Below are 25,218 nucleotides of genomic sequence, written 5' to 3' on the forward strand. Positions count from 1 at the left end.
AATGGGGTGGGATCATGCACAGATCACTGTGTTCAGTTGAATGGGGCAGGACCATGCACAGATCACTGAGTTCAGTTGAATTGGGTGGGATCATGCACAGATCACTGTGTTCAGTTGAATGGGGCAGGACCATGCACAGATCACCGTGTTCAGTTGAATGGGGTGGGACCATGCACAGATCCCTGTGTTCAGTTGAATAGGGTGGGACCATGCACAGATCACCGTGTTCAGTTGAATGGGGTGGGACCATGCACAGATCACTGTGTTCAGTTGAATGGGGAAGGATCATGCACAGATCACTGTGTTCAGTTGAATGGGGTAGGACCATGCACAGATCACTGTGTTCAGTTGAATGGGGTGGGATCATGCACAGATCACTGTGTTCAGTTGAATGGGGTAGGACCATGCACAGATCACTGAGTTCAGTTGAATGGGGTGGGATCATGCACAGATCACTGTGTTCAGTTGAATGGGGCAGGACCATGCACAGATCACTGAGTTCAGTTGAATTGGGTGGGATCATGCACAGATCACTGTGTTCAGTTGAATGGGGTAGGACCATGCACAGATCACCGTGTTCAGTTGAATGGGGTGGGACCATGCACAGATCCCTGTGTTCAGTTGAATAGGGTGGGACCATGCACAGATCACCGTGTTCAGTTGAATGGGGTGGGACCATGCACAGATCACTGTGTTCAGTTGAATGGGGAAGGATCATGCACAGATCACTGTGTTCAGTTGAATGGGGTAGGACCATGCACAGATCACTGTGTTCAGTTGAATGGGGTGGGATCATGCACAGATCACTGTGTTCAGTTGAATGGGGTAGGACCATGCACAGATCACTGAGTTCAGTTGAATGGGGTGGGATCATGCACAGATCACTGTGTTCAGTTGAATGGGGTAGGACCATGCACAGATCCATGTGTTCAGTTGAATGGGATGAGACCATGCACAGATCACTGTGTTCAGTTGAATGGGGTGGGACCATGCACAGATCACTGTGTTCAGTTGAATGGGGTAGGACCTTGCATAGATCACTGTGTTCAGTTGAATGGGGTGGACCAATCACAGATCCCTGTGTTCAGTTGAATGGGGTGGGACCATGCACAGATCACTGTCTTCAGTTGAATGGGGTGGGACCATGCACAGATCCCTGTGTTCAGTTGAATGGGGTGGAACCATGCACACATCACTGTGTTCAGTTGAATGGGGTGGGACCATGCACAGATCCCTGTGTTCAGTTGAATGGGGTGGAACCATGCACACATCACTGTGTTCAGTGGAATGGGGTGGGACCATGCACAGATGATCACCGTGTTCATGTGAATGGGGTGGGATCATGCAGAGATCAGGCCCCTCTGAAAACAGTCTGCTTCATGAGAACCGTTCCATTTGGTAGAAAGGGATGCTTAACTTCACATTATAAAGATGGTAACTGTTCCAATGTAAGAAGATGTTAGAAGCTGTAGATATAAAGTACTAACTGGTGCTCATTCTCTATACCTGTCTCTTTCTCTTCATTGGCTTATTGCGGACCATGGAAACTTTAGTTTAGTGCAGAACAGAAGTGTGGAGATTTTAGGTGTAGCTCAAGTGCCCTCAAAGGCTTGTACAGGGAAACAATGACGGGCCTAGGCACTTTCATTGCTGTCTCTGTAGGCTATTCTTCCTGTAACATGACCTGTAGTTCATGCTTGTTGATACAATCTTGGACTTTGTGTCGATTTGTTCTAACAATTGGCAGCTGATTACATTTCAAGTGTAACATTACAGTTTATGTTTCAAAAAAGTATCAAGTTTTCCAGTATACTGTGGCTGAAATGTCTTTCCAGCGTCACAGCAATATACACAGAATAGAAAGAACACAACTTGGACTGATATAACTCATTATAGACTTTTAATCAGCATTGCTTTTTGCAATATTCCAAACAACTGTTAAAGAGTTACTCCAACCTCTGTTTTCCATTTATTTTTTAAGTCCTAAAGCCCTATTGAGCATGAGTGTTTAAAATGATAAACATTTAAACGCTCCCCCCCCCCCCCCCTTCCCCAAACGCGAAAATAAATAATAAACTAAGCAAAAACTTACCTGAAATTTCGTACCAGGTAAAGCTCTTGGTACTGCTCGGCACTCTCCAGTCTGATGTCAGAGAAGACTTTGATTGAACATTTCAAATGTCTTAGAGCTGAGAGGGGAGAACAAGAGAAGGGAGCAGAGAGAAAAGGAGGCAGGGAAAATTAAAATACAAAAAAATAGCGGAGGGTATAGGGAGACAAAGAGGGCTTCAGTCTAGGAAGGATGACAATTGCTCTGGACATATTTCTTTACACAGAATTGACATTTATCCATGTGGTCATGGGTGTAACAAAAGTGCAAATATGTTCAAGGTGAAATTCTGCTACCACCATGACCATTTCTAAAAAAAAAAAAGTGGTCATGGTAGTTGGATTAACCCTTTAAAGGGACATTCAATTCACCAGAACAACTACAGCTTAATCTAGTTGTCAGGGTCGTATTTGCCGCGAGGCAAACAAGGCATTTGCCTTGGGCGGCATTTTCCAGGGGGCGGCAAAAAAAGCCGCCCCCAAACGCCCAGGGCAAATGCCTTGTTAGCCTTGCGGCTAACAGACATCCTGGGCTGGTGGCTGCTGGGCTGGTTGCTGGGCGGGCGGGCGGCTGGCGAGGGAGCACTTCCTCTGAGCTGTCTGCTCAGCTCCCTCGCGCACCGCAGAGTGAGGCTGGGAGCCGGAATATGACGTCATATTCCGGCTCCGCCTCCCAGCCTCACTCTGCGGCGCGCGAGGGAGCTGAGCAGACAGCTCAGAGGAAGTGCTCCCTCGCCAGCCGCCCGCCCAGCAACCAGCCCAGCAGCCCGACCGGCAGCCCCACTAGACCCCAGGGAGAGGGAGAGGTAAATTAAAAAAAAAAATGAGTTAATGTGAGTGAGTGTGTCTGTTAGTGTGTGTCTGTTAGTGTGTGTGTGTGTGTCTGTTAGTGTGTGTGAGTGTGTCTGACTGTGTGTGTCTGTTAGTGTGTGTGAGTGTGTCTGTTAGTGTGTGTGAGTGTGTCTGTTAGTGTGTGTGTGTGTGTCTGTTAGTGAGTGTGAGAGTGTGTGTGAGTGTGTCTGACTGTGTGTGTCTGTTAGTGTGTGTGAGTGTGTCTGTTAGTGTGTGTGAGTGTGTCTGTTAGTGTGTGTCTGTTAGTGAGTGTGTCTGTTAGTGTGTCTGTTTGTCTGTTAGAGTGTGTGTGTGTGAGAGTGTGTCTGTTAGAGTGTGTGTGTGTGTCTGACTGTGTGTGTCTGTTAGTGTGTGTATGTCAGTGTGTGTGAGTGTGTCTGTTAGTGAGTGTGTGAGTGTGTCTGTTAGCAGCTAACAGACACACTCACACACTCACTAACAGACACTCACACACACTGACATACACACACTAACAGACACACTCACTAACAGACACACTCACTAACAGACACACTCACTAACAGACACACTCACACTCACTAACAGACACACTCACACACAGACACACTCATACACTCACACACTCATACACTCACACACACACACACTGACAGATACGCATCCATTAGCTAACAGTTAGCTAATGGATGCGTATCTGTCAGTGTGTGTGTATTTAGAAGGCGGGTGAAGGGTTGGGTGGGGGTGGCGGGGGGGGGGGGGGGGGGGTGAGGGGGGGCGCCTGAGTTTTGTCCTGCCTAGGGCAGCACAAAACCAGGATACACCCCTGCTAGTTGTTCTGGTGAGTGTAGCCTGTCTATGCAGGCTTTTTGCTGTGAACATTACTGTGACGGTCCAACCCTTTCTGACCATCTTGGGTTCCGTTTCTCCCAGTAGTTAGCGAATAATCCTTCCTGGCAGAGTGTAGACACAAGCATAGCATTACCCTCCACACATGAGCCGAGGCTTAATGCTGGGTAGAAATCTGTTTAATGGCACACAAAGCAACAGTATTAATGCAGTAAAACCACTCCTCCTCTGAGGAAAAACAAAATATGACAGTTATAACGGTCAGACAGAGTTTGAAAATATGACAGCTATTAAGGGTTTAAACTGGTGTTCTAAGAGGGTGGAGAACAAAACAGTCAAACTAAGTTCATAAAACAGGGATTTTCTTCAAAATTACCTTTTCAGAGAAAAGGCAGTATTTACATTGCTCCTTAGGGATCACTCTAGTGGCAGTCACTCAGATGGCCACTAGACATGCTTGCTGGGTCAGTGCTGCACATGTTCATCTGCTGAACATTCCCTATAGAGATGCATTGGTTTTCATATTCTGATGATCTCAGCCAAAGAGGCAGATCGGGGATGGAACTAGCACCTGTGTTCCTGCGCGGCGCTGCAGCAAAGGTGAGTTTTTTATCTTTTAAAAAGGGGCCAACTACCTAAATAGTGTTTTTAACACTACATGGTCAGGAATACATGTTTGTATTCTATAGTGTTTCTTTAAGTGTTCATTTTATGTTGTGTGTTCTAATGTTCGTTTGCTCCTCATATATTAAAACCACCAGGAAATAGTGATTTCCACAATTACTATCCAATATAAATTGCTTTTTCCGTTTCCTGTAGATCTGCCTAGCTGAGCACTGTGTAAAGATTGTAACTGAATAAATCCCCAAAAATCTGCAATAGCTAGACACTTAAAAATATATTATAGGATCTGCTACCGCATTAGTGTAAGTTCTTCCCAAACTTTACGCACACAATTCATGCAAAAAAAACACAAGATGACAACAGCCAACACCAGTAAAATAAGTGGAACGTTTAATACGTGCAAAAAACACACTTACCCCTCTCTCGCGCATTTCACCAACTAGCAGTTTTCTCAACCAAGAAAGCTATTAGTCGGCGAAATGCACCTCGAAGGGGAGAGCCTGAATACTTTTTATTGCTTTTTATATTATATTATTGTTTCTCCACTAAACACATTTGCGATTCCACCTAGAGTGTGAGACTGGTTTTGGAAGGCTATAGTTAGGGTGCACAGTTCTGCCTCCTTTTTTTAAAGGGATGTTATAGTGCCAGGAATATAAAGCTGTATACTATTGCTCCAGCTAACTCCACATCCCATCCCCTTTCTTCCCGTTAAAGGGTTAAATGCCTTTTATTTACTTATGTTATCCCAGCCGACACTCTGCCCATCCGAGGGGAGGCAGAATTAGTGCTGCTATGTAAACATTGCAGTTTCTCTGGAACTGAAATATTTTACATTGCAGCACTAAGTGCAAAGGAACACTTCACCCAGACCACTTCAATGAGCTGAAGTGGTCTGGGTGCCTACAGTGTCCCTTTAAATAGTTTCCAGCCTTACTTACTAAACTAGAAACAATATTGTTTTATTTTGTTTGAGTTCCTCTCTGTAGCAGATTGAAGAGGTCTATAGTCATAGTACACAGCTTTCACAGTGATTTGAGCCTATCCACCTCAGACAGACACCTTATTTACCTTTTATCTTCCATTGCCCATACAGAATTACACTATATACTTCTTTATTTTTGATTTATTTGAGACACCCCCATACTAGAGAGGGGTAAGTGTTTTTTTTTTTATTTATTTTTTCATTTTGGAAAGCTGGTATTACATACTGGTGTTGGCTGCTGTCACCTTGCCACTCAGTTGTTGTGGTTTTTGTATAACTATTATATGTCTATGATTATAACTGCAGGACCGAGTTTCCATTGCACTAAACTCCTGACGTCACTGCAGACACTGCTTTCCCAGTTCTAACCACTGGCCGACGTTAGCGCGCCCCCTGCTGCCTGGCTAGTGCACTATGCACAAAGTGGGCGGGGCTTTCGCCTTTGAGCGTCACTGCAAACTGTGTGGCCCCTCCCCTATCATAAACTTAATGAAACCGGAAGTCCTGCTTCTGCATAGTCGGTGTCTCCAGTAAAATGGCGGCTGCCGTAGGTGTTTCTGGGAGAATCTCTGGCTGAGGCTTGCTGCAGGTTCCATGTTACAGAGGTTGGCTCGCCCGCCGGCTGTAGGACTGAGAGCTGTCATTACCCGGGCGGCAGCCAGTGGCCGGACCGCAGCCATGCCGAGAAAAGAGAGCAAGGAGGTGAATACCCCGAGCACATAGCACTTCGCCTGGAGCTTATTCACTAAGCTGCGAACTGCCTCGGCGATAGCAAGCTGTGGGACAGTACAGCGGAAATAGCCTTAATATAGCTTGGAGACAACTGTAACTACATGTTTGGGATCCCCCAGTCAGTTCCCTTACAGAAAGCATAATAATATAACTTGTGAACCCCCTCACAGGGAGTTAATTAGCCAGCTAGTATGGGAGCTATCTCTCAATATGTGAACATTTATCACTATTACATGATTAGTCCACTATCACCAAACACAACAACACTAAGATGTCTGGCTAATAAAGTATTAAGGGTTAAAGCAACATTCCAAGTACCATAACCACTTTGGCATGGGAGGGTACCTGGACACACCTGGTGCCAATGACCACTGAAGGGTATTGGTGAAATATGTTTAAACAAATATATATCCATTTCTTAATCTGTATAAGTTACAATACCAATTTTTTTTTTTTTATTAAACCCTTTAAGTACGTTTAAACTTACCTGTAACTCATTGCAAAAATAGACTCTTCATTGCACTCCTATACCCGTGCCAGGCAGGGGTATAGGAGTGCAATACGTCTCACAGGGTTATACACTAAAGTGAAATTTTGTCCAGAATTCAAAGTGAATTCTAAATTTATGGCTAAATTAGAAAAATTCTCCCAAATTAGCTATGCTTCCAGCTTGGCTATTTTGCTGTACAATTTGAAATCTACTTTGAATTCCTAACATTTCTCCCTTTAGGGAATCACCTATGCATGCTCACACCAGAAGTAAAATAGTTAATTTTCGAATGTATTTGAGTGTAAAGAGGCCCCTATCTGCTGTCTGACACCCACCAGAGACGTGTTAATTGCAATATGTAGGAGCACTCCAACCACCATAACAACAAAATGAAACATCCTTGTTATAGTGTCTAACAGAGGGTTTGGCCTTTGGTCCTGGGATTCTCGCCTAGCTGTTTGGCAGCACGATATAAAGATGATGTTGTTAGTACTAGGAAACGGGACCCTTTTTAAAAGAAAAAATATAAAAAATAAATTATATTCGCTGATTTATTTTTAAGAATTGTGTTTCAAAATATATTGGACATGCTTGCTTAGATTGATATGCTTATTTACTTTGAAGGGAAAAGGACATAAGAAAGGTTCCACACAACCTTCTACACTCGCACCAGCGGATCCAGTTGGAAGAGACAAGAGTGGGGCGGTTACCATTGCTATTCATGCCAAGCCTGGCTCTAAACAAAATGCGATAACAGGTATCCTGTTGCATACAATCTGTCTGTCTATCTGTAGATTGTGTGTCTGTCTCCAAATTCCAACTCTATTGGAAGAGTAATGATCTGACTCCAAAAATTCAGCCAGCAGCAGGGGTAGAATGGACTTTAAAGGGAACCCCAAAAAAATATTTACGGTACATCTTTCTGTCCTATGTTTTCATTTGGCTGTTTTACCAACTTCAGGTAATCACAGGTGCGTATTATAGGGCCAAAATGACATACATTGGTGCTGTGGAAGGCTCCTGCAATGTATGATTATATTTAGCAAAGATAAATTATTTTATGAACTGTAAAGGCTGGTTTGGAATGCAGTTAGCTGTATTTTACATAAATTATCAACTGGCCCCAATAGGTGCCTTACGAAGTATGAATGATGCTTGTCTGTTATATGTGAATTTCTCAGCCAGTAGGGTTACACAGAGGAAATGAGAAGTGGAATAGAATTACATGGTTCATCATTCCCATCAAATTACTGTCTTAATAAATTGACTAGATCTCTAGCTACAATTATCTGTATTATACCAACTTGAGGCATCAAGCACATCCATATTGAATCTTTACATCCCTACATTAGTACCAGCCCACAAAAACTAAAATTTTTTACCTGATTCTTATCCTTCTACCCTATATGACCATGTAAAGCAAAGGGTCACGCCCACAACAATACAGGCTCTCAAATTATTACTAAAGTCTCCTTTCAAAGAAAGGAACATTACTGTCTTAGTACAGCCTATACTATGCTAGACTGGCTTATTTAATATTCAGCTGGGACCCACAGCAGCCACCTACTCTACAGCCACCAGGGTCTCAGATATTTAGCTAGAGATTCATACAGCACCTTCCTACACTACATTGCAAGGTGTGTGAGGACAAGGTGTTGGTTAATTCTGGGAGGAAGGCACCTGGGCATTGTATAAAGGAAAGAGCAACTGGGGCATAGTTATGCCTCTCTCCTTCATTAATGTAACCTACACTCCACAGCAGTGGATACAGATGGTCCAAAAAGCTCCATCTGGATTGGTAGGTGACTTACTGGACCCTCATTTGCAATGTATGGGTAAGAGCAATGCAAGGAGGGAGTAGTCCGAACTTCCTTACTCTATCTGTACCCTACAACCTAGTTAAATGAAACAGGTCAGAAGAGTCCCTTTCCCTCCCTCCCAATACACATCTCTTCTCTTCCATTGTTATTATATTGACAATGGAAGATTAAACCAAATATCTAATAGTGGAATGTTTTTCTTAAAAAAAGTGGATGAAACTGATGACCCACAACTTTATTCATTTGACTCTGATATTTTTGCCGGGCCTGGTGTTTTCCATCCTGGGTGCATCTAAGCTAAATTGAATTAACCGAGGGTGAAGGTCCAATATTAAGTCATAGTGTATGTTAATGTCTCTCACTTGATATTGGTCTAAGATTTGTATGTGATAAATCCACTTTTATACAATGTCTAGATATTTTTTGTGAAGTTGGACATTTCCATAAAGCTGTAAATTTGGAACAATTCTTTTGTTAAATACCATTGTTTTTTTTTGTGTTCTTTAATATGTATCTGGTGTTTTTGTTTAGATGTAACGCCTGAAGCTGTAGGTGTTGCCATTGCTGCTCCTCCAACAGAAGGTGAGGCAAATGCAGAGTTGTGTCGCTATCTTTCAAAGGTTCTTGAAGTAAAGAAAAGTGAAGTTGTTCTTGATAAGGTATGTACTGTTCATATCCAGAATATTATGCATGGATATTTCAAAGAAAATCCCCAACCCGTATTCCCTCTAGTAGGAAGTGTACTAAAATATACTTATTCAATTGTATGTACTATATCATTTTCTTCTTCACGTATATGGAATTAGTTCACCCATGCAGTTTTTTTTGTGGCTGTACTGTTTATACACTCAGACACTATCTACCAGATTGTGGTTGTTATAGAAATAGGTAAACCTATACTCTCTGCTAGTAATGGAATAATTACTAAACTATACGCAGTATGATAATCCTCCACCTGTATATAAATACCTCGTTTTCTTTTTCATCATATTTCTGAAATTCACAGTTAATGTTTAACAATTCCCTTAAAATGTATAGTTTTCTTCATAACTTTGTAGTACTTACTAATAAATATATTTATTTTTTCCATTGCTTAACAGGGAGGAAAATCTCGAGAGAAAATAGTGAAAATTTCAGCTGCAATTACCCCAGAAGATGTTTTGGAAAAGTTAAAGAGGGAAGCATCTGGAAGCTGAGAGAAACAAATTATGAAATGATCTGCAAGGAACCATTTTAAGAAAGTTTACATATTTTTAAAGGGGCACAACACTCACCCCTAAAACATCTAATAGCAAAACTGAATGCAGCATTGTGTATGACATAATCTCATATTTGTATCCATTTTTTGTGGGACTCTCCAGGAACTTAAACGACAAAATCTACCTAAAAGAGCATCATATAAACACATACAGTAATTTAGTTTTTCATGAATCTAGATGCATGTTTGAAAAACCCCCCAAAACAACAAAACTGCAATGCCTCTCATTTCCACGGGTTACTGTTGATTAAGTACAATAGTGAAACATGTGCAACATTTTAAAACCAGTCTACATCGAGATACTGCTCCTACACAGTTTGTACAACAACGGAATGCTAATATGTACATAAAACATCAGACTTTAGAACCTTTTTTTCTAAATGTGACCATTACAAATTTTTTTTTACCATGCGTTTTTTTTTATAATTATGTTGTGTATTCATTGATATCATGGCCTAAAATAAAAGTGTAAATGCTACATCTGAGCCAGCATCTACCATATACATTAATCACCTGTGGTGCCATATTCATATGACAATAGGCTCATATCTTTACTAAAATCCACAAAAGGCATTGAATGCCTCTAGTTTGTTGTATTTCCTTATGACAGCATTACATTCTCATCCATCTACATTGAGAGTTGTGAGGCTAGTTACAAAGACTGCCTTATGGGGAAGGGGTGGATCTATTTATCCCAATTCAGAGATACATTTCCTGTCCTTTCTGCTGTGAGGGGAGGAGCTGTTTTTGTAGTTGATCCGAAAGAAGGCAAAATCACTTCCAATTTTGCAACAAACTAGGAAAACAATCCTTCTTGACGCCAGAAAGACAGTCTGGTCTCTCCTTGGATCAATAAGCTATTACCCCACAAATTAAAAACTATATCCCTGAATAGCGAACAAAAAATAGAAAGCTGGAAGCCTAGAAAAAGCACTCAAAAAGGGGTTAACCCTAGAGGAACTACCAAAGTAGTGAAAAAATGGAGAGAAGAAGTGAGTGCATAACTTTTAAGTACATAACTTTTTTTTTTTTTTTTTTTTTTTATATTCTTTATTTTATTGTGCACGAGAAATACAGTGAGGCAAGCAATGCCACAACAGCCAGTGACAACTTGTCAGTCAACATTTAACAGTAACTGTTTGGCATTTCAGGACATAGCACATTTTATAGTTTAAAGTAAAGTAGTTGCAGCAAAAGTTACTCCAGGTGTCAGTTACTAGGTATGACCGATAAGGAACATATTCTGAGTTGCATACTGACATTTGTGTTAGATTTAGAGGTCTCTAGCTTAACCGAGAGTGATAGCAAAGAAATAGGGAACCACCAGGCATAACGTCACACACCATGCTGTCTCCGTCCATAGGTAGGAAATTTAACCCAAAAAAAAAACAACTACCGTAGTTAGGGTGCATGCATTCTGATCGATAATTTTAGCTACAGTAACCTCTAATGAGGCTATGAGTGGTACAGCTTACGGTGTGCATCTTAGCAGAAAGGGCTGGAATGACCGCCAGCTCCGGCAGAGCAACAAATGAGAGTCCGGGGGAACACAGCACATGACTAGGTGTGTGGAAGATAGTACCAGAAGTCCACTAGGTCCCATTGTCCCGCTCAGTGGCGCGGTGTCCGCCGACTGTCGTCGACAAGCTTCCCGGTTGCTGGGTGAGTCTGGGTGCTGTACTCCGTAAGCAGTAGCAATCCGGTGATTCAGGTCCACCGATTGTTGGCGAGGCTTGTTCTTTCAGGGTGGGCCCAGAGTTCTCTCCAGGAGATTGCCGCTGCGGTAAGAGTAGGTTTCAGGGCCTGCCTCAGATGACGGTCTGCGGTCTTGGTAGTAGGAGGCTGGGGTAAGGCGCTTCTAGTTGGCGCGGTCTGCGCTGCTTGTCTCCAGTGGCTTGTGGGGCAGCTACCGCACGTTCGGCCATTTTGTTGAGGCCGCGTGGCGGTCGTTGGCGGCTAGTGCCGAGCTGCCTTGTGGGTGTTTGCCTGCCCGGTGGGGACCGGGATAACCCCCACCGGTCCAAAGGGGGGGTGAACGGGGCCGGGAGGGCTCAAGTCGCGTTGTGCTTCTCTGCAGTCGGGGTGAAAAGCAAAGCAGCGGCCGTCTGCTCCACTCCCCCTCCCGAGTAGGCCTCAGTCTCCAAGCCCCAGAGCATCTCACCGGGACCCAGGACCACCCGATATCAGGTGCTCTAGCTACACCGGGACACTCCAGGATCTTGTACCACGGTTTCCAGGGTGTTTCAGGCTGAGTTGAGTGGGGATTTGCCCGATATTAGCCAAATTCCTCAGGAGCCATAGTGACTTGCAGCCTGCTAGCATGGCCGCCCGGCCCCGCCCCCCGAGTACATAACTTTTAATGGTATAATAAAATTGATTTGGAGATAGCCACAAAAAAGTGGTATAAAAACTGACACTGATGTAAATCTGTAGGAAACAGATATCTGAGAAGATAGATAAACATTGATATGTAAAGATTAATAAACTTCTCATCTAGTGTCTGTAAAGTATTTGAACGTTAAAGGTAAAGCCAGTATCAAACACTTAAACGTCAAAGAATAAAAACTTCCCTGATAGAGTGAATAAAGAGGACCTGTTCAAAAGTTTTCAGTGTCCTCAATACAGATATTCTGTGCAAAAAAAAGTAATTTTGCACATTACACTGTTCAAGCGAAAAGGAACATATGTGTTGGTGTATGCTGGAACCTCCTGGATAAAGGCAGCGATACACCTAATTAACAATTTAACATACAGGCTAATATAGTACACAATAAAGCCTTAAATATAGATACATGGGTAATGGTGTAGGCTGGAACCTCCTGGATAAAGGCAGCGATACACCCAATTAACAATGTAACATACAGGCTAATATAGTACACAATAAAGCCTTATATGTGGGTACATGGGTAAATCAGGGTCAATAATGAGCACCAAAAAAAAACTGACTGCTACAAACGGAGGGTCGGTATATAGAGAACCGTCAGGGTAGCTAAACAGTGGTAAAGTCACATGGCTAGTTCACAGCAATGGGGACTGAGCCGTTGGTCATCGCCCTCCCAGATGGAAGCTGAAAGTCAGCTCGAGATCCGCAGTATAATGTAAGATATAGTGGAAATTGATCTAAGCACCAACAAATTCCAGTGACTGAGGATCGCCGAGAAGCCCCTGACGCGCGCGTTTCGCCCGCAGCTCATCAGAGGAGAGCCGATGTGCGGGAACTGGACCGATATTTAAAGGTAGGTAACGATTGTTCATTTGTAGAGTTTGAAAATCGTCAGAAGTCATCAACCTATCATAGTAAGGCTAAGGAGTGATGTAACTAGGTTGGATTCGACATCAGACAAATTAACCCCTTGTAGGTATAATTATCACAAAGAGGTATTAATGAAATCAAGAATGCTCTCAAAACTTTTGTCAAACAGATCGGGAACCCGTTCTGAATATCGTTTATCGCATGACATTAGAAGGTGAAAAAAATAAAACTTAACAGTGGGTGTAAAGACACATTAGTAACTTTTTATAGACTCGGAATGCAGATATACAGAGAAAATCCATGTAGGGATGATCCATAGTAACAATGAAATATTACAAAATGAATAGCTATATCAAATAAATATTAAAGGGGACCTTATAGCCAATTAGGAAAAATATCGTAAAATGGAAACTGAAACTACGAGAACACCTAAGTGTCACTAGTAATAGTAAATAGTATGTATACTGGTCCACTACCCCAAACTGTAAACGGGATGGCCAATGGACCAGAGGTGGAGAAAATACCTCAAATATAACTAAAATTGGAAAACATACAGCGGCAAACCTACAAACTGTCAGGATCGGGACAGGGATCCAACACGCAGGGTACAAAGAGTGGAAAGGTACGTATACCGGGCCTTAGAATGGCCGGACTAACGTACCGAGAGTAATAGAGAATAGTCAGAGACAAGCCGAGGTCGAGGGAACGAGAAGACAGATAAGCGAGAGACAAGCCGGGTCAAGGGATAACAGAGAAGCAGGGTAGTACAACAAGCCGAGTCAAAACCAAATAGAACAAACTAGAATACCAGAGCACTGAGTGACTAGACAAGCTAGAACCACGACAGGGCAATGAGCTGAAGAGAGAAGTAAGCTTAAATACCCTGGCTCCGGATGGTAAGCACGCCTCTGACAAGTGCCGATTGGATATCGGACACTTGAGTGACAGGTCGCTCGTGATAGCGTCATGACGTCACGTATTGAGCGTCCTGCTAGAAAAGGACGTGGATTCCTCGCGGCCGGTGTTTAAGTGGCTGGATGAACCGCGAGGAACGGAGGAAACAGCTCGCCTGGACGGATAAACCATCAAGTCTCTACCTCCCTTAGAGGTAGAGGCCTCACGTACCCTGACAGTACCCCCCCTCTCAGATACGCCCACCGGGCGGAAGGAACCGGGGCGAGATGGGAAGCGGAGGTGAAATGCTCTGCGAAGGCGAGAAGCATGAACGTCCTCCTGAGGTACCCAACTCCTCTCCTCAGGACCATATCCCCTCCAGTTGACCAGATATTGCAATTTTCCCCTTGAAATTCTGGAATCAACGATGGAGCTGACCTCGTACTCCTCCCGACCCTCCACCTGAACAGGACGAGACGAGGAGACCTTAGAGGAGAATTTGTTGCAAATAAGAGGTTTCAACAAGGAGACATGAAAAGAGTTAGGAATGCGTAAGGCAGGTGGCAGAGCAAGGCGATACGCAACCGGATTGATACGAGTGAGAACCCTGTAAGGGCCTATGTAGCGAGGAGCAAATTTCATAGATGGAACTTTTAGTCGAATATTCTTAGTACTTAACCATACCCTATCCCCAGGAACAAAAACAGGAGCCGCTCTTCTATGCTTGTCAGCGTGTTTCTTGAACAACGAGGAACTATGTAACAGAATTTGCCGAGTCTGATCCCATAATTTCTTCAGGTTGGCGACATGATCATCAACCGACGGTATCCCCTGAGAAGAGGAAACCGAAGGAAAAATCGAAGGATGAAAGCCATAGTTCATGAAGAAAGGGCTAGAGCGAGTTGAATCGCAAACAAGGTTATTGTGTGCGAACTCCGCCCAAGGAATCAGACCAACCCAATCGTCCTGGTGTTCGGAAACAAAGCAACGCAGATACTGTTCGATCTTTTGATTGGTACGTTCAGCAGCTCCGTTAGACTGAGGGTGATAGGCCGAGGAGAAGTTCAATTTGATGCCCATTTGAGAACAAAAGGATCTCCAGAAACGTGAGACAAATTGAGAGCCTCTATCAGAAACAATCTCCGAAGGAATCCCATGTAGGCGAAAAACCTCTCTTGCAAAAATCTCCGCCAATTCAGGAGAAGTCGGAAGTTTAGGTAATGGCACGAAATGGGCCATCTTAGTAAATCTATCCACCACCGTGAGAATAACAGTCTGTCTCTTGGAAGCAGGCAAATCAACGATATAGTCTATGGACAAACAGGACCAAGGTTTCTCAGGAATGTCCAAGGGGTGTAACAGGCCACATGGAGATGCATGAGGTAGTTTAGTCTTGGCACAAGTTTCACAAGCTGCGACGAACTCCTCAATATCTTGTCGAAGTGAAGGCCACCAGAAATCCTTGGATATCAAAGAGTATGTCTTGCGAATACCAGGATGACCAGCTATTTTACTTGCGTGAAAACATTGTAAGAGCTCCAGTTGAAGTTCAGGAGGAACAAAGTTTCTTCCCTCAGGAGTGTTCCCGGGAGCTAGATGTTGTGACTTCAAGATCTGGTCAAGTAGCGGAGAATGAATTTTGAGACTGGTATTAGCAATAATATTGCATTTGGGTACAATGGAGGACATAAGTGGTTCAACTGAAGCAGAGGGCTCATATTGGCGAGATAGCGCATCGGCTTTAGAATTCTTTGACCCAGGTCTGTAAGTCAGAACGTAATTGAAATGGGTAAGAAACAACGACCAACGAGCCTGCCTGGAGGACAACCGCTTAGCCTCTCCGATATAAGACAAATTTTTGTGGTCAGTTAGAATGGTAACAGGATGTAATGTACCTTCCAATAAATGTCTCCACTCTTTCAAAGCCTTGATAACCGCTAGTAATTCTCTGTCACCAATGTCATATCTGCTTTCAGTACCGGTCAATTTTTTAGAGAAAAATCCACATGGATGTAATGGTTTATCAACCCCCAACCTTTGAGATAGGACAGCACCTAAACCAGTCTCTGATGCGTCTACCTCAAGTAGAAAAGGCAGAGAAGTGTCGGGGTGAACTAAAATTGGAGCGGACGCGAAAAGCTCCTTGAGAGTTTTGAACGCAAGGAGAGCTTCAGTAGTCCAATTCTTAGTATCAGCCCCCTGTTTAGTCATATTAGTGATAGGTGCGATAATGGAAGAATAGCCCTTAATAAAGCGCCTATAATAATTAGAAAAACCAATAAATCTCTGTACGGCTTTAAGACCTTTGGGTAAAGGCCACTCTAGAATGGATTGGAGCTTATCCGGATCCATCTTAAATCCCTCCCCAGAGATCACATAGCCGAGAAAGGTTACCTGGGTTTGATCAAAGCTACATTTCTCCAACTTGCAGTACAAGCCATGCTGGAGAAGCTTGTGCAAAACCCTCCTGACTTGCTTGTGATGAGTCTCAATCTCACTAGAATGAATGAGTATATCATCTAGGTATACAATGACGCAATCTTGCTGAAATTCCCTAAGAACCTCATTTATCAGATCCTGGAATACAGCTGGCGCATTGCATAACCCAAAAGGCATAACAGTATATTCATAGTGACCATATCGAGTATTGAATGCCGTCATCCACTCATGTCCCTGCTGGATTCTCACCAAGTTATATGCCCCTCTGAGGTCTAACTTGGTGAAAATTGTAGAGCCCTTCAAACGATCGAAGAGTTCGGTGATCAAGGGAATCGGGTAGGCATTTTTAATGGTTATCTTATTCAAGCCTCGATAATCAATACAAGGTCTCAAAGAACCATCTTTCTTTTTAACAAAAAAAAATCCAGCCCCGGCAGGGGAGGAGGACCTCCTGATGAATCCCTTGTCTAAATTTTCGTGAATATACTCCTCTAGAACTGAGTTCTCTTTCATAGACAACGGGTATACATGACCTCTGGGGGGCATGGTACCAGGGAGTAGGTTAATTTTGCAATCAAAGGACCTGTGTGGGGGTAAGGTATCGGCTTTCTTTTTGTCAAATACTGCCTTTAAATCTAGATACTGAGACGGAATTTGTGTCTCTGTAGGATTGTCAGAGTTAGCCGATGTGTTGGTTAATCCGAGAGGTGAGACCTTCCGCAAGCATTTTTCTTGACAATTCTGTCCCCACGAAACTATCTCCCCTGACTCCCAATTAATAATAGGGTTATGTCTCCTCAACCAGGAGTACCCCAGGACTATGGGAATAGACGGAGAAGAAATGAGCAGTAAGGATATGTCCTCTCTATGTAGGATGCCAACAGTTAAGTTAATCGGCATGGTCTCATGGAAAATAACAGGCTCAAGTAACGGTCTACCATCGATGGCCTCAACAGCCAGTGGTGTCTCTTTTAACTGGGATGGAATAGCATGCTTGGCAGCAAAACCCTGATCTATAAAGCTCTCCGCAGCTCCAGAATCGATTAGTGCCATAGTCTTAACTACTCCCTTCTCCCACTTTAAAGAAACGGGTAACAGAAGCCTGAGCTCTTTGTAGTTGTGAATAGAGGACAAAGTAGAAACACCCAAGGACTGTCCTCTAGAGAAACTTAGGTGCGAGCGTTTCCCGAACGATTGGGACAATTTAGGCGTAAATGACCTCTGACTCCACAATACATACATAAACCCTCCCTTCTCCTGTACTGTCTCTCCCTCTCTGTGAGATGAGTACTGCCTATCTGCATAGGTTCAGAAATACGTAAGTCTTCAAACTCAGAATTTTGAAAGGTAGGCGCTAGTTTAAAGGAGGGTCTACGGGTCCTATCTCGAGTGTTCTGCCTCTCTCTTAGGCGTTCATCAATACGAGATATAAAAGAAATTAAATCCTCCAAATTTTCAGGGAGTTCTCTAGTAGCGACCTCGTCAAGAATTACATCTGATAACCCATTCAGAAACACATCTATATAAGCCTGTTCGTTCCACTTAACTTCTGCCGCCAAGGACCTGAACTCTAGTGCATAATCCACAAGTGTTCGATTGTCCTGTCTAAGGCGCAACAGTAATCTAGCTGCATTGACCTTTCTACCAGGAGGGTCAAAAGTTCTTCTAAACGCAGCTACAAAGGCATTATAATTATAGACTAGTGGATTATCATTCTCCCATAAAGGATTGGCCCATCTCAGAGCTTTCTCAATGAGTAAAGTAATAACAAATCCAACCTTCGCTCTATCTGTAGGATAAGAGCGGGGTTGTAATTCGAAATGGATGCTAATCTGGTTCAGAAAACCACGACACTTCTCCGGTGACCCGCCATAACGTACTGGTGGGGTAATACGGGAAGAAGCACCTACAGTGGCTACCTCTAGGCCTGAGACTGCAGGAGAAATAGAAGGAGTACGTGTCTCCTCAGGTGGATTACTAGCACGAGACAAAAGTGCCTGTAGTGCCAAAGCCATCTGATCCATCCTATGCTCCATGGCGTCAAACCTGGGATCCGAAGAACCAAGCTGACTGTTTGTACCTGCAGGATCCATTGGCCCTGTCGTAATGTCAGGATCGGGACAGGGATCCAACACGCAGGGTACAAAGAGTGGAAAGGTACGTATACCGGGCCTTAGAATGGCCGGACTAACGTACCGAGAGTAATAGAGAATAGTCAGAGACAAGCCGAGGTCGAGGGAACGAGAAGACAGATAAGCGAGAGACAAGCCGGGTCAAGGGATAACAGAGAAGCAGGGTAGTACAACAAGCCGAGTCAAAACCAAATAGAACAAACTAGAATACCAGAGCACTGAGTGACTAGACAAGCTAGAACCACGACAGGGCAATGAGCTGAAGAGAGAAGTAAGCTTAAATACCCTGGCTCCGGATGGTAAGCACGCCTCTGACAAGTGCCGATTGGATATCGGACACTTGAGTGACAGGTCGCTCGTGATAGCGTCATGACGTCACGTATTGAGCGTCCTGCTAGAAAAGGACGTGGATTCCTCGCGGCCGGTGTTTAAGTGGCTGGATGAACCGCGAGGAACGGAGGAAACAGCTCGCCTGGACGGATAAACCATCAAGTCTCTACCTCCCTTAGAGGTAGAGGCCTCAGGTACCCTGACACAAACAAACATGAGAATCATGAATAAAAATAATAATAAGGAGGCAGTGATTGTGGGGATTCTATAGGTAATACATATAGATGGAAATTTATGAATAAGATAGAATGCTATAGATTTTGATATATCAGGATGGAATAGTTAGAAGCCTAAGATTGTAATATAGACACATAATAAAGCGGCCAAGAAGTTCTTATAGGTGACATCTAAATAGAACCCGATGTACTAGAGTGTATTATGGTAATCATAAATGCCAGGCAGACTAGTGGATATAGGGGGTAAAGTTGAATTCCTCATTCAGGCCCCCTGGGGTTAGAGTTTTAAACTCATAAATCCATTTTGACTCTTTCTGGAGAAGAATCAAATTAAAATGACCTTTTCTGGAATTCAATGTGACTCTCTCTAACGCTTGGAAAGATAGGTGGTTGGTGTTGCCATCATGGAAATGGCAAACATGGTTGGCTACAGGAGTACTTAGGTTAGGATTGTTAACAGAATTGGTATGCTGAAGAATAAGTCTCCTAAATTCCTGATAGGTCTTCCCAATGTATTGGGTTCCACATGAACATGTTATCACATAGATGACTCGAGTGGTGCTACAGTTGATGAAATGCTTCACTCTAAATTCTTTTGAGGTTTGGGTGCATTTAACCGTTTTTGAAGTTTTGATGAATTGGCAGGCCTTGCAGTGGCCGCATTTATGAGTTCCCATTGGAGCAGTCAGCCAATTTTTTGTAGAGGTTTTTCTTTCCAAATGGCTATGTACCAATAGGTCTCTAAGATTTTTTGATCTGCGTGCTGTAATGTTCGGATAGGGAACTGATTTGGGGTTTAGGTCTGTATCGTATTGTAAAATTGGCCAGTGTCGAGTGAATATATCCTTAATAGGTTGCCATTGTTCATCAAAAGTACCAATACATCTGATCATTTGGTTCGTGGAGGTGGGTCTAGTTGATCGAAGACTTACGCTTCTTTCTTGTGTTAAGTCTCTTTGGAACGCTTTTTTGAGGATCCGATTGGGGTATCCTTTATTTTTGAACCAAATTCGTAGTTTGTTAGCCTCAGATCTAAAGGACTCCTCACAGGAGCAATTCCTTCTTGCTCTAAGATACTGACCATATGGGATTCCGGCCTTAAGCCGGTGCGGATGGAAGCTTCGCCAATGTAAAAAGCTGTTCGATGCAGTGCTTTTCCTAAAAAGTTCAGTATCTACTGTTCCATCGATATTAAGTAAGATCCTGAGGTCTAGGAATTCCAAATGTGTCTCATGGATCACATATGTCAGTTTAAGTCCAATCTGATTGTCATTGAGCTCATTCACCATATTGATGAAAGTTGGAATAGAGCCAGTCCAGAACAACAAGATATCATCTATATATCTTATCCATTTGTGGATATATTGATGAAAATGACTGATATCTTTAAGGATTGTTTCTTCCCACCAACCTAAATATAAATTCGCATAGCTAGGGGCACAAGCTGTGCCCATAGCGGTGCCAACGAGTTGTAGATAGTATGTACTATCAAAAACAAAATAATTGTGGGTTAGAATGAACTCCAAAAGTGCTAGTATTAATTCAATTTGTTCTGAATTATATTTACTAGATTTGAGTAAAAAGTAAGATGTAGCACATAGTCCTATTTTGTGTGGGATGTTATTGTACAAAGATACATCTAAACTTGCGAATAATGTGTATGGTGGGACCACTAAGTTTTCCAACATCAGCAGTGCTTGTTTGGTGTCCTGCACGTATGATTCCAAATTGGTGACAAACGGATGAAGTAATTTCTCTATAAATTTGCTTTCTTTTTCTGTCAAGGAATTGTTGCCGGAGATGATTGGTCTACCCGGAGGATTGGTGAGGCATTTGTGGACCTTAGGGAGGCAGTAGAAAGTTGAAATAGTTGGATAGTTGTTAGGAATCATAAATTGAAATTCTTCCTTTGTAATTATATTTGTTTCTAGTGCTCTAGTTAACAAGGTTCTCAATTCAGTTAGGAACAAACTAGTAGGGTCCTGGGGAAGTACTCTGTATTGAGTGGTGTCTTTCAAATGTTCCATACACATATTGAGATACATCTTTTGGTCCATTAGCACTATATTTCCTCCTTTATCAGAAGGTTTGATTATTAGATCTTTGTTACTACTGAGGTCCCTTAGTGCTTCACGTTCTGCTTTGGTTAGATTGTCCCTAATTTTCTCAGGAGGTGGAAGTCATTCTAAAGATTTTGTCGTCATTTGGACGAATAAATCCATGCTTGACACTTCTTTAAAATTAGGAGTGTACCAATTCAAAGGTTTACAATTGGTGAGAGGTTGTTTGTCATCCTGTTCATCGAGGAGGGACACCATTGTTTGAAGGTGTTGATATTCCTCGTAAGTAAGACCCAATTCTTTAGCCAGCTTATTATCTTTTCTTTTATGGGTGACACTCAAAGCAAGTTTACGTCCAAAGAGATTAGTATCTTTCACCCAATCAAACTTGCTAGTAATGGGAGAGGGAACAAAAGACAATCCTTTATTATTATTTTTTTTTTTTTTTGTAAATATAATTTTTATTTTTGTTTTGTTTACGTTCGAGGTTTGGAGACTCGCAGGTCTCTAGTCAAATTAGAATATGCAGACAGGTTTAACGTTCAGTACCAAAAAGATCTCGGGCTCGCAGGCCCTCATGGGTAAGTAAACAGGTTGATACAATGTCACAGGTGTTTGAGCAAGAGCATATTGTGTGCCCTGTCCCTTGTTGAGGGCAGTACTTTTGCATGTTCTGTTGGGCTCGCAGGCCCCTTGTAATGTCGGGCTCGCAGGTCCCGTATAATATGTGGGCATGCAGCGTTATGTTAGTCATGTTTCATGTGCATGGATTATTTGCATCCCTAGTGTGTGTTCGAGGCTCATGGTAGTATTCACCTTCTGGGAGGAGTGTTGCAGTACTTGGTAGTGGGTCTCCTTCCCGTTCGGGATCTGTTAGCTATGTGTGCCACAGCGGGGCGTTGCGTGCGACCGCTGTGGTAGATACTTAAACCTGTGTCTGGAAGCGTGATATGGTGAGTGCTGCTGTGTAGGTAGCAGCGCAGTGTGAACGTGTCTTTATTTTGGTAGAATGGAGGTGCGCATTGGAGCTCCAGGGTGGTCCGGTCCTGGGTTCCAGTCTCGAGTCGCGTTCAGTCTAAGCCGTGGTGGGGGGGGGGAGGGGGGGTCGGGGTTCAGTCGTGTCTCTGTCTTTGAGCTTGTCCAGGAAGGTGTCCTTGGCGGTTTCAAGGAGCCACAATGTCCAGGTCTCAGCGTATGTCTGGGGTTTGTCTGAGGCTGACATGAGCAGGTTTTCTATAGCCCTAAGTTCTTCCATCTTGGCAAACCATACCCTCAGCGGGGGTGCGGTCTTTTGTTTCCAGTAGAGGGGGACTATCTGTTTAGCTACGTTTAGTATCCTAACCGTCATAGACCTCTTGTATTTGGATTTAGATACTGTGGTGTGGTGAAGGAGCATTGCTGCCGGTTCCAGGGGGGGGGGGGGCGTCCGAGAACATCTTTACAATTTTGTGTATGTCTTCCCAGTATGGTCTAATTATTTCGCATTCCCACCATACGTGGATTGCGGTCCCTGTTTCCTTCTCGCACCTCCAGCAGAGATTGGTGTGTTCTGGGTCTATGTTGTGGAGGAGGTGTGGGGTGCGGTACCAGTTTGTCAGGAGTTTGAATGCTGTCTCCTGGGTCTTGCTGTGTGTCGAGCAGTGGTGGGTGAGGTAGCATATCTGCTCCCATTCTGCGTCTGTGAATGTCGTGTTCAGTGCCGCTTCCCATTTCCCCATGAATAGAGGTTTAGCAGTAGGTGTCCCTGTAAGTAATAATGTGTATATGAGGGAGACCCCGTGTGTCGGTGGGTCTGGACTATCGCACAGTGTCTCGAACGCTGTCCGGGTCCTGGTGAGTGCGGTGCCTTGCGGTAGGGTGCGTATGAAGGCGGTAAGTTGAGCGTGTTTGAAGCATTGTGTGAAGGTGGGTGTCTCACCTCCTAGCATGGATGTTAGTGGTGTGCATTTGCCGTTGGTGATGACGTGGTGCAGTCTCGGAATCGGGGTCTGGGGGGTGTTTTGAAATGCTTTCGGGTCGAAGCCCGGTTGGAAGTCTGCGTTATGTACCAGAGGTGTCAGGGGGGATGGGTAGGGTGCCAAGCTATGTGTTTTCGCCGTTTTGCGCCAGATGTCCAGAGTGGATTTAATGTACGGGGACATGGCTCGGGTGTCTGGGTCCTTCCTGCCCCAGGGTATGGTTGCGAGCGGCATGCTCGCTTCCGATTCCTCCGCTATTTTCCACATTTTATGGACTCCGCTTTTCGTCCATTCCATCACCCTCTGGAGATGTGTGGCCGTGTGGTATGAGCGGAAGTCCGGCAGTGCTAGGCCCCCCATGTTTTTTGGTTTCATTAGGGTGGTGGTTTTCATCCTGGGACGTCTACCATCCCAGATGTATTTGATCATGGCTGTGTTTAGTGTGGCAAACGCCCCGGGGAGTTTAATTGGGATGGTTTGAAAAAGGTATAGTAGGCGTGGGAGGAAATTCATTTTGATGACTTGGACTCTCCCGAGCCAGGATATGTGTGGGTGTGCCCATTCTTTCATGTCTTTCTGGAAGGTGGTGAGTGTGGTGGCGAAGTTGGCTTGGAAGAGGTCTTTGCTATCCCTAGTCAGCCAGGTTCCTAGGTACCTGATTTTTTGGTCTGCCCATTGGAATGGGAAGCTCTGGCGTAGGGGGTCAGCGCGTCTTTTGGGGATATTGACGTTCAGGATGTGGGATTTAGCATAGTTGATTTTTAAGTTGGAGATCTCTCCGAATTCCTTAAAGGCCTGTTGGATGTTGGGCAAGGTTATTTCTGGGTTGGTGATAAAGAATAACAGGTCGTCTGCGAAGGCGGCCACTTTATGGTGGACGTCGCCCGTCGTGATGCCTGTGATGTCAATGTTGCTTCTGATATGTGTCAAGAATGGTTCTAAGGCTAGGACGAACAAAAGTGGGGATAAGGGGCAGCCCTGTCTGGTGCCGTTGTGTATTGTGAGTTCGGGGGTCAGCGCGCCGTTAACCAGGACGTGTGCCGTCGGCTCATGATATAGGGCGGTGATCCAACGCATCATGTGGGTTCCCAGGCCCGCGTGTGTCAGGGTGTCGAAAAGGTATGTCCAACCGACTCTGTCGAAGGCCTTCTCCGCGTCCGTGGACAGTAGGAGAAGGCCCCCGGCTCCCGCCCCCCTGCCGTGCATGAGGGTGAGTGTGCGGATGGTGTTGTCCCTGGCCTCACGACCTCCCACAAACCCGACCTGGTCTGGGTGGACCAGCCTGGGGATGTGCGATTGTAGCCGCGACGCCAGGATCTTTGCAAGGAGTTTGACATCGCAATTGATGAGGGAGATTGGCCTGTAATTCCCGCAGTGTTCCCCATCCTTACCCTCCTTGGGGATTATGGTGATGTGGGCTGTCAGGGCTTGTTTGGGGATGTGTTGGCCCTCTCTCACCGCGTTAAAGGAGTCTACTAGTGGCTGGTATAAACTGTCCGAGAAGGTCTTGTAGTATTTTAATGGGAGGCCGTCAGGGCCTGGGCTCTTGCCCGGTTTGGTTTGTTTGATCGCCTGTGCCAGCTCTGACAGAGTGATAGGTTCGTCTAGCAGTGCTGCAGTTGTGTCGTCTATAGTCGGGGATGTGTGGGTGGTGAGATATGAGCGTATTTTGTCTCGTAGTCGTGTTTTCGCCGTCTCTGTGTGTGGTTGTGGCAGGGAGTAGAGGTCCGCGTAGTACGTCCTTATAGTGGTCAGTATGTCGGTCGGGAGGCGATGGAGTTTACCGCTTTTATCTCTAATTTTGTCGATGTATGTGAGCTGTCTCTTTTTGGTAAGCATCTTGGCCAAAAGTTTTCCGCTCTTGTTCCCGTGTATGGAAAAGAACGCTTTGTGTCTTATCGCGTCCCTGTGGAATTTAGAGTGGAGCAGCGAGGTTAACTCGCGTCTCAGCTGTAGGAGTTTCGTTTGGTGTGTGGAGTGTGGTGAGTGTTTGTTTAGGTCTTCCTCGTGTTGGATGTCTGTCAGGATCTGGGTCAGGCGGGCCTCGGAGCGTTTCTTGAGTAGGGCCCCTTGTTGTATAAAGTGTCCCCGAATCACGCATTTGTGGGCTTCCCATCTAAGCGTCGGGGACGTCTCTGTTGGGGGGTTGTCTAGGAAATAGTCCTTGATTTTTCCTCCGATGTGGTTTGTGAGGTCTGTTCTGGTCAGGAGATACTCATTGAGTCTCCATTTAGTGATG

At 44.2% G+C, this 25,218-nt stretch overlaps 1 protein-coding gene across 1 annotated transcript; it reads left to right on the forward strand.

Annotated features, from left to right (window-relative positions):
• The first annotated feature begins 5,868 nt into the window (after positions 1 to 5,868).
• C3H15orf40 (chromosome 3 C15orf40 homolog) lies at positions 5,869 to 10,108 on the forward strand. The gene is made up of 4 exons (XM_063445668.1): positions 5,869 to 6,079; positions 7,224 to 7,356; positions 8,951 to 9,078; positions 9,520 to 10,108. Exons 1-4 carry the CDS (start codon positions 5,972 to 5,974, stop codon positions 9,613 to 9,615), a joined length of 465 nt encoding a protein of 154 aa, XP_063301738.1. The 5' UTR covers positions 5,869 to 5,971; the 3' UTR covers positions 9,616 to 10,108.
• Positions 10,109 to 25,218: the final 15,110 nt, after the last annotated feature.

This window comes from Pelobates fuscus, chromosome 3 (genome assembly GCF_036172605.1).
Source record: "Pelobates fuscus isolate aPelFus1 chromosome 3, aPelFus1.pri, whole genome shotgun sequence".
Taxonomy (NCBI): domain Eukaryota; kingdom Metazoa; phylum Chordata; class Amphibia; order Anura; family Pelobatidae; genus Pelobates; species Pelobates fuscus.